General features: G+C 49.5%; 2 protein-coding genes across 2 annotated transcripts in view; one reads left to right on the top strand and one right to left on the bottom strand.

Annotated features, from left to right (window-relative positions):
- lnpep (leucyl/cystinyl aminopeptidase) overlaps positions 1-5,044 on the top strand; it is a 15,466-nt gene extending 10,422 nt beyond the window's left edge. Inside the window, exons 14-22 of the mRNA XM_084457655.1 lie at positions 225-385; positions 487-575; positions 843-1,026; positions 1,423-1,579; positions 1,684-1,868; positions 2,743-2,904; positions 3,031-3,171; positions 3,304-3,385; positions 4,618-5,044. Of these exons, the coding sequence (XP_084313781.1) occupies positions 225-385; positions 487-575; positions 843-1,026; positions 1,423-1,579; positions 1,684-1,868; positions 2,743-2,904; positions 3,031-3,171; positions 3,304-3,385; positions 4,618-4,749 (1,293 nt within the window). The 3' untranslated portion in view covers positions 4,750-5,044. The remainder of the gene's footprint in view (positions 1-224; positions 386-486; positions 576-842; positions 1,027-1,422; positions 1,580-1,683; positions 1,869-2,742; positions 2,905-3,030; positions 3,172-3,303; positions 3,386-4,617) is intronic.
- A 4,285-nt stretch (positions 5,045-9,329) lies between these two features.
- The window catches only part of slc14a2 (solute carrier family 14 member 2), a gene marked incomplete at both ends in the record, with an annotated part of 29,227 nt that continues 28,556 nt past the window's right edge, over positions 9,330-10,000 (bottom strand). Inside the window, one exon of the mRNA XM_084457488.1 lies at positions 9,330-9,641. Coding sequence (XP_084313614.1) covers positions 9,330-9,641 — 312 coding nt within the window. The remainder of the gene's footprint in view (positions 9,642-10,000) is intronic.

The raw sequence follows: 10,000 nt of genomic DNA, 5'->3' as shown, positions 1-10,000 counted from the left end.
GGGATGTTGAGGGTCCGCTCTGATCTTATTTGCCTTATCTAAGACAGATAGAGACTCTGTATTGGCTCATAGTCTCTTGTGCCTACAATTTTCATGACCGTACGCTAGAGCCAAACAGACGTATTAGGTCTTCACTGGTCAGTGGTGCAGTCGAACTTCGTGCTCTCTCAGCTGTGTGGTCGTGACAGTGGCTGCACCCCTCATCCCTCCCCCCGCCCGACCAGGCCCAGGTCCCGTCACCCGCGGAGAGCGTGTCAGACATGATGAACACCTGGACACTGCAGAAAGGCTTCCCATTGGTCACAGCCAGCCTCGTGAAAGGTCTGCTGACCCTCGCACAGGAACCCTTCCTGCTCTCGGCCCAAAACACAACAAACGCCTCCAGGTGAGTTGAGACACGCGCACACACACACACACACACACACACACACACACATGCATACGCAAACAGAGCTCAGTTGTAACTATATTCTGTGTCGTTTTCAGTCTATGGCACATCCCTATCACCTACGTGACTGATGGCTGTAGCTCCGCCCCCAGTTGCAGACAGGTGTCAACTCTGAAGAACAAGACAGGTAAAAACCCTGACCTCTAAACCTTGGAGCCCCTGATCTTTAAACCCTAAACCGTAACCCCTAACCCTAAAGCTTACCTGTATTCTCTAAAGATCAAGACAGGTACAACTCCGATCAGAGTCACCTAATACAGTATATAAACTCAGCTGTGAGTGGACGGTCTTGAGTTTGCCTCTGCATCTCGGTTGTGTGTGTGTGTGCGTGTGTGCGTGTGTGCGTGCGTGCGTGCGTGTTCCTCTGTGCGTGTGTGTGTGTTCCTCTGTGCAGCGACAGTGAAGCTGCCTGCGAGTGTGAAGTGGGTGAAGTTGAACTACAGGAGCTCCGGCTTCTACGTCGTTCACTACGGCGACGAGGGCTGGGAGGCCCTCACCGAAGCTCTGAAGACTGACGTCAACGTACTCACACACGAGGACCGCGCCTCACTCATACACGACATCTTCGCTCTGTCCAGGTGTGTGTGAGAGAGAGAGAGAGAGAGAGAGAGAGAGAGAGAGAGAGAGAGAGAGAGAGAGAGAGAGAGAGAGAGAGAGAGAGAGAGAGAGAGAGAGAGAGAGAGAGAGAGAGAGAGAGAGAGAGAGAGAGAGAGAGAGAGAGAGAGAGAGAGAGAGAGAGAGAGAGAGAGAGAATGCAATGAGTATAACAGCGTTCATTCATTTCTTCACCTCCCCCCTTTCTCCCTCCCTTTGTTCCCCCTCTCACCTCTCCCTCCCTCCATCCCTTTCTCTCCTCACCCATCCCCTTGTCTCCCTCCCTGTCTCTCCCTCCCTCCCCCTCCCTCCCTCTCCCTCCCTCTCCCTCCCTCTCCCTCCCTCCCTCCCTCCCTCTCCCTCCCTCCCCCTCTCTCCAGACTGGGCCGTGTGTCGTTCCGGCAGGTTCTCAGCCTGTTGCAATATGTGACCAGCGAGACGCAGACTGCTCCTCTAACCGCGGCCCTGTCACAGCTCAACCACATCTACCGCCTGCTGGACAAGAGACAGGAGACTGGGCTGGTCTCTCGCATGAAGGTACACACACACACACACACGCACGTGTGCATACAGCTTTTAACGTGTGTGTGTGTGTGTGTGTGTAACTGTCCTGTGCGTGCGTGTGTGTGTGTGTGTTGCAGATGTACATCTTTAATCATTTTGGGGACCTGATGGACAGCCAGTCATGGGGTGAGGAGGAGAGTGTGTCCAGACAGGAGCTGCGTTCCGCCTTGCTGGAGACGGCCTGTGGGCTGGCCAGACCGAACTGCACTGACCAGGCCACCGCGCTGTTCAACCAGTACACCGCCTCCAAAGGCACCATCCGGTAAGATCTGATCTGTGGTCAGTAGTGGTATCTGTGTTTCCTCCCAGAACCCCAGTAGTACCCTGTAGTGATGTTTAGTACTGTTTAGTAACCTATAGTGATGTGTAGTATCCTGTAGTGACGTTGTAGTAATCTACAGTATAGTGATTTTGTACAGTAGTACCCCCAGTGATGTGTGGTAGCGTGTAGTGATGTTGTAGTACCCTGTAGTGGTGTGTGGTAGCGTGTAGTGATGTTGTAGTACCCTGTAGTGATGTGTGGTAGCGTGTAGTGATGTTGTAGTACCCTGTAGTGATGTGTGGTAGCGTGTAATGATGTTGTAGTACCCTGTAGTGGTGTGTGGTAGCGTGTAATGATGTTGTAGTACCCTGTAGTGATGTGTGGTAGCGTGTAATGATGTTGTAGTACCCTGTAGTGATGTGTGGTAGCGTGTAATGATGTTGTAGTACCCTGTAGTGATGTGTGGTAGCGTGTAATGATGTTGTAGTACCCTGTAGTGGTGTGTGGTAGCATGTAATGATGTTGTAGTACCCTGTAGTGATGTGTGGTAGCGTGTAATGATGTTGTAGTACCCTGTAGTGATGTGTGGTAGCGTGTAATGATGTTGTAGTACCCTGTAGTGGTGTGTGGTAGCGTGTAATGATGTTGTAGTACCCTGTAGTGATGTGTGGTAGCGTGTAATGATGTTGTAGTACCCTGTAGTGATGTGTGGTAGCGTGTAATGATGTTGTAGTACCCTGTAGTGATGTATGGTAGCGTGTAGTGATGTTGTAGTACCCTGTAGTGATGTGTGGTAGCGTGTAATGATGTTGTAGTACCCTGTAGTGATGTGTGGTAGCGTGTAATGATGTACCCTGCGGGGTGTTTGATCCAGGATCCCGGCAGACCTGCAGAGCGTGGTGTTCGGTGTGGCGGCCCAGTCAGGATCAGGCTGGGCTCTGCTGCTGAATAGCTACAGAAACACCTCCTACGACGCCGAGAAACGCAGGACCCTGCTGGCCCTGGCCTCCACTCAGGACGCACGGAGCATCGTCAGGTGAGGGAGGGAGGGAGGGTGTGTGTGTGTGTGTGTGTTTTTGTTTTTTTTACATTGGTGACACTATGGTTTGCAGTGTGGTGTCACAAAGTGGCTGAATCTCTACGCTCCCACCTCTACCTGCAGCCTTCTGAAGGAGGGCCTAGAGGGGCAGACATTCAGGACTCAGGAGCTGCCATTGGTCCTCAAGACTGTGAGTGACGGCTTCGCTGGCTACCTGTTTGCCTGGGACTTTGTCCAAGAGAACTGGGACCGGCTCATAGAGGAGTGAGTCCATCTGCTGGTTATTCTGGGAACTGCACATAAGTGACATGATTAAGTATTTGTCTCAATCTGTGCACACACTAGTGACAAGCTATTAACTGCTTATTGATTTGGTGTGTGTGTGTGTGTTGGTAGGTTTCCTGTTGGCTCCTTTCCCATCCAGAACATCATCAAATCCACCACCTCCCAGTTTTCCACACAGGCTCGTCTGAACCAGGTGCAGTGTGTGTGTATGTGTGTGTGTGTATTAGAGGTCTTCACGGGTCGGGTAAATCCGAGAGGACCCGAACCGGACCTAAGACCTGTACGGGTCCGGGTCAACATTTCCACACTTTTATTATGGTCAATTGGGTTCGGGTGGATCCGATTCTTTTACCTCGGTTCCCGGGTCTGTTTATCATTATGCGTAATATGGCTGGGTTAAAAAAATTGATTAATCGATTCTGAATCAAATGATTCAGAATCGATTCATGAATCCCAAAATCGATCTTTTATTTAATGAATGAATGAATAGTTCATTAATTCATTCAATGATTCATTCATTCATTCATTTTTGGAAATCAGTATCGATACCCAGCCCTAGTATTGATCAATCAATCAATCAAAGCTTTATTTATATAGCGCATTTCATACCCAGAGGCAACACAATGCGCTTTACAGAGAACAAGGGAGGTGGGCAGACATCCCACCCCTACATATTCCAGAGGGAAGCAAAAAAACAGTAATCACCCGGGGGCCAGATAAGTGAGCTGTAAAAATTCTTCCCTGACCCCTCTCAACGAGGCGATCGAGCAAGCTCCTGGAGTATGTTTGTCTACCGGCTAGTATGTTTGTCTACCGGCTAAGTATGTTTGTCTACCGGCTAAGTATGTTTGTCTACCGGCAACTGATGTGTTGCATAACTTGGCAGTGTGTTAAAAAAACAGGTTTTAGTAACACTAACCGAATCAATATTGAATCGAATCGAATTGAATCATGATAATCGATTCTGAACCTTGTGAATCGGAATCAAATCGATTCTTGAAATTCGAATCGATACCCAGCCCTAATGCGTAATACCCGAGAGAAACGCAGCCACCACCAGTAGCCTACCTTGTGAAAAATAAGATGAAAGAAAATGAATATAAAGAGGTCAAACCTAGCGGCAGCTTTGTGTAGCCTTATTTATTTACGGCCGTTTCATTTCCATGCTGCCACATCACAGCCTGACAGAACAGCGATTGATCCTGTCGAGATTGAGAGGATAAATCGCAATTCCATCCAACTGTGATCCAACAGCATTCAAGCCAACAGCCGTGACAGGGTTTCGGGTCCACATTTTAGACCCGAGAAGACCTCTAGTGTGTATGTGTGTGCTTGAGTGTTCACGTGCCTGTCTTTAACTGAGTGTGTGTGTGTGCGCTTGTGTGTGTGCGTGTGTGTGTGTCTGCGTGGCGTGTGTGTGTGTAGGTCCAGGCCTTCTTCTCCAGCCTGAAGCAGAGGGGTTCTCAGATGCGGAGTGTTCAAGAAGCTATAGAAACCATCAGACTGAACCAGCGCTGGATGGACAGGATCCTCCCCACCCTAGAACAGTGGCTCTAAAACACACACACACACACACACGCACACACACTGACTGTCTGCACCCTCCAATAGTGGCTCTAAAATGGCTGCCTTTCATGACAACAGAAGTGTTTGCACTATTGTAGGGTTCTCTCCCAAACACAACTCTTATCCTCCACTGTCCCAATCCTGACCCTCCCTCTCTGTAGTACTAATCCTGACCCTCCCTCTCTGTAGTACTAATCCTGACCCTCCCTCTCTGTAGTACTAATCCTGACCCTCCCTCTCTGTAGTACTAATCCTGACCCTCCCTCTCTGTAGTACTAATCCTGACCCTCCCTCTCTGTAGTACTAATCCTGACCCTCCCTCTCTGTAGTACTAATCCTGACCCTCCCTCTCTGTAGTACTAATCCTGACCCTCCCTCTCTGTAGTACTAATCCTGACCCTCCCTCTCTGTAGTCCCAATCCTGACCCTCCCTCTCTGTAGTACTAATCCTGACACTCCCTCTCTGTAGTACTAATCCTGAATCTCCCTCTCTGTAGTACTAATCCTGACTCTCCCTCTCTGTAGTACTAATCCTGACTCTCCCTCTCTGTAGTACTAATCTTGACCCTCCCTCTCTGTAGTACTAATCCTGACACTCCCTCTCTGTAGTACTAATCCTGACCCTCCCTCTCTGTAGTACTAATCCTGACCCTCCCCCTCTCTCATGGCCCAGCCTCTCCTGCCTCTAATGGACGACTAGCGCTAAGCGTAGAACATTCGTCAGTGTAGAGGTTCGGCTATATCTGACAATCCAACCAGATTCAAGCTCTTAACGTTGTCGTTCGCCGTTTTGGACACTTTTTTGCGTTTGGTGCAATCTTTGTACAGACTTATGTCCTCTCCCAGTGCTTGTACAATTGTAATTATGATGTAAATACTTGGGTCTGTACCTGCTTTCCTTTGGTTGTGTTATTTTATGTGTGAAGACTTCTTATTTTAAAGGTTGGGGTTTCTGTTGTGTGTGTGTATATAGTGCGTGAACTGCAGGCCAGTCCTGTTCAGATGTTTTCTCTGCTCGGTGTGTAAACCAGAGCTGCTTTAATGAATGTGTTTTCTTTAAGGGCTAAAGTGCATATTTTAGACAGCAAATAGGAAAAATCCTTACTGTGGGTGGCTGGCCTATCATGTTGCTTTTTGAATCGAAGGTGAGAGCGACGATCACTTGAGATGGTACAGAATGAAGTACAAATGTACAGACAGTCTGAAAGATCACTTAAGAAGGTACACAATGAAGTATGCATGTACAGACAGTCCCCTACCCTCTCCAAACTCGGTAGTAGTGTGTAAAGTCAAGCTCAGGTCAGCCTCGTCAAGCACCAGCCCAGTGCTTTCCTGTCCAGCCCTCATCCCCTAGACCAGCCCTGTCCAGCCTTCATCCACTAGCCCAGCCCTGTCCAGCCTTCATCCACTAGCCCAGCCCTGTCCAGCCCTCACTCCCTAGCCCAGCCCTGTCCAGCCCTCATCCCCTAGACCAGCCCTGTCTATCCCTCACCCCCTAACCTAGCCCAGCCCTGTCCAGCCCTCATCCACTAGCCCAGCCCTGTCCAGCCCTCACCCCCTAACCCAGCCCTGTCTATCCCTTACCCCCTAACCTAGCCCAGCCCTGTCCAGCCCTCACCCCCTAACCCAGCCCTGTCTATCCCTCACCCCCTAACCTAGCCCAGCCCTGTCCAGCCCTCACCCCCTAGCCCAGCCCTGTCCAGCCCTCATCCACTAGCCCAGCCCTGTCCAGCCCTCACCCCCTAACCTAGCCCAGCCCTGTCCAGCCCTCACCCCCTAACCTAGCCCAGCCCTGTCCAGCCCTCACCCCCTAACCCAGCCCTGTCTATCCCTCACCCCCTAACCTAGCCCAGCCCTGTCCAGCCCTCATCCACTAGCCCAGCCCTGTCTATCCCTCACCTCCTAACCCAGCCCTGTCTATCCCTCACCCCCTAACCTAGCCCAGCCCTGTCCAGCCCTCACTCCCTAACCAAGCCCTGTCTATCCCTCACCCCCTAACCTAGCCCAGCCCTGTCCAGCCCTCATCCACTAGCCCAGCCCTGTCCAGCCCTCACCCCCTAGCCCAGCCCTGTCCAGCCCTCACTCCCTAGCCCAGCCCTGTCCAGCCCTCACCCCCTAGCCCAGCCCAGCCCTGTCCAGCCCTCACCCCCTAACCCAGCCCTGTCCAGCCCTCATCCACTAGCCCAGCCCTGTCCAGCCCTCACCCCCTAACCCAGCCCTGTCCAGCCCTCATCCACTAGCCCAGCCCTGTCCAGCCCTCACTCCCTAGCCCAGCCCTGTCCAGCCCTCACCCCCTAACCTAGCCCAGCCCTGTCCAGCCCTCACCCCCTAACCTAGCCCAGCCCTGTCCAGCCCTCACCCCCTAGCCCAGCCCTGTCTAGCCCTCACCCCCTAACCTAGCCCAGCCCTGTCCAGCCCTCACCCCCTAGCCCAGCCCTGTCCAGCCCTCACCCCCTAGCCCAGCCCTTTCCAGCCCTCATCCACTAGCCCAGCCCTGTCCAGTCCACCTATAATGTTTGGATGAGGTCAAGCTTTATGATTGTACTGTACCTCCACCTTGACCTCTTGATTGGCTAGATGGGTTTTTGCCATCTTGCTTCTTTTTGCCTCTCCTGTCCTTACAGATCAAGCGGTGTATGGGGGAGGTGCTCATGCTGATTGTGTTCTCTGCAGATATGAAGTCTGTGGATACTCTGCCTACCATGAAATATGCCATAGCAATTTAATAGTGAATCATTGTTAGTTTGTGTAGATTTTCTCAGTTCAGAAGCAGACCCAGAGCTCAGACATACAGTACTCAGCTCAGAGCCTCAACACAATCGTGATACGACATTGACTCACTCCGCTAAACTCATGTCATTATGTGACAAATTGTCAATTGCCATGAATAATGCTGACAAGCTTCTTTAAAAAATAAAAAATTGGTTATTTTCTTATTTCTAGCTGTTCAGGGAGGTGTTAATAGGAGTCAATTTGACGGTATAGAGATGAATACTGTAGTTACATGCTATCTGTATCTCTATGCTAGATGCTAGAGCATACTGTATAATTGTATAATACAGTATGTCTAGGCTGGGCCAGAATGTACAGTGGAGCCCTCTGCTGGCCTAGCTGTGTCGGCTTTGTTCACTGGGCTGAATACTGTAGGGAAGGACTGTTTTGTGTGCATATGACTCCTCATGTCAATACAGATATGAATAAAGTTTTTTTCTGATTACTTTTTGTCGTTTTGCTTTATGATATGTTTACTTTAAATCTCACCATATAAATATACCGGTATATGGTATATTTATATACAGGTATGGTGAGATAATGGCTACATATGGTATATTAAGGTGAGGTAATGGCTACGTATTGTATATTTATGGTGAGGTAGCTGGTAAACATATATTATGTTTTATGTTGAGGTTGTAGCCATATAGCTATGGTTCATTCATTGTAATAAGGTACTGTACCAGATGGGTCTAGGCAGGGTTATATAATCACACAACCAGGGGCCCCTCCAACTCCTGTTCTCAGGCAGAGGGTTTTACAGGCTGCTCATCACTCAGTGACTCCCCTTATCTGATGGGTGTAACATGTCCTGAGGCCAGACTACTTTCTAGTGAGTTCTAGAACATAAGTCAAAGTCAAAGTGTTTTATTTATCAAGGGCACATTACACAGTCTTAACAAGTGAATTATGAACAATGAAATTTTTAGGACATGGCAAGCAAGCAACAACTATGTGAATGATAAAATGGTAAATGGACTGCACTTATGTAGCTCTTTTATCCAAAGCGCTTTACAATGGCCTCTCATTCACCCATTCACACGCACATTCACACACCAACGGCGCCAGCTGCCATGCAAGGTGCTAGCCTGCTCATTGGGAGTAATTGGGAGTAATGAGTCTTGCCCAAGGACCCATTGACAGGAAGAGCCAGGATTCGAACCGCTGACACTACAATCATTTGGCGATCCGCTCTACCTCCTGAGCCACAGCCACCCCATTTACAGGGGTGCAGACTTGTCACCTTTAGGTGAAAATAACCGTTTTTAATCCAAAATGGGTCATTTGTTATATCTGTGTATGTATGGGTTCCCTTTTTCACCTGTGATCGGTTTGCACCTCTGCATATAGATAGTAGACATAAAAAAAATATTCAATGGCTCAAAAGAGTCACAAATAAGGTCAAGAACAGCAAATATATACATATCATCACAGAGACGGCTGCTGGTATGTTGAGAATTGCTGGTATGTTGAGAATGTTTTCACATGACGGCTAATAACTGTCATTCATGGTTGACTTCACGCATCAACTTACTCGTCATCTTATACAGGTAGTTCATGAGTCATGACATGAGGGTAGTGTGTGTGTGTGTGTGTGTGTGCGCGCAGCTGAGAGTACAGTAGCCGTGTAGAACTCAATTCCCAGAAACGTGTTTGTAATAGAGCTGGTTATACGGTATTTTAGAAACAAAATGTAATAGATTTTTCACAAAGCATAAGAGACAAATGCCTGGGCATGTAGCACAGCAGTCTAAGTGAAAATACGTGCTCTATAAACCAGTATAGACTGTCATTTTCACTTAGGCCTCTGTATTCCCTTCCTGTCCCTCCGTTCCCTCCTCCATCTTCCTCCCTTCTTCCATTCTCTCAAGCTCCAGCCTGAGCTGCTCTTTCTCCGTACACTTCACCTCCTCTCTCTCCCTCTCCTCCCTTTCCTTCTCCTCTCTCTCCCTCCTCTCCGTCTTGCGCAGCCTCCAGAAGAAGCGCAGGTTCCTCTCGGGGTAGGTGACCTTGGCCAGCGGCAGCTTGAAGATGCTGTTGGTTTCCGTGGTGATGAGGAGGAAGGTCAGAGCCGACAGACAGAAAGGCCAGGTGCAGGCTGGGAGCCCAAACTGAATGAACACGGACACACACAATATGGAGTTAGAATAACTGAGGTTCAGGAGGAGAAAGACAACACCACTACTGTCTCCAGTCTAACGAGAAGCACCTGGTCACGCCTCGTCAATCAACTCAACCAGACGCACCTGTTACCTCTGTGCCAACAAGGTAGTTCCCTGTCTATTACTGTATCCACAGTATATAAAGCCGCCTAACCCCATGTTCTCTCGTTCCTCTGCTTTCGTATCCCTCCATCTCCTCCTCTGCTCTTGAGCTCCTCTATCTGCTATCCACTTACCACGCGGGGCTCGGCTAAGCTCCTCGAAGCGCGGCGGATGATCTGAAGGATTCATCTGCCGCTCCCAGAGTT

The sequence above is a fragment of the Borostomias antarcticus genome (genome assembly GCF_949987555.1).
Source record: "Borostomias antarcticus genome assembly, chromosome: 23".
In the NCBI taxonomy this organism is placed as follows: domain Eukaryota; kingdom Metazoa; phylum Chordata; class Actinopteri; order Stomiiformes; family Stomiidae; genus Borostomias; species Borostomias antarcticus.
The sequence above is the reverse complement of the archived record's forward strand: the minus strand, read 5'-3'. Positions and strand labels throughout refer to the sequence as shown.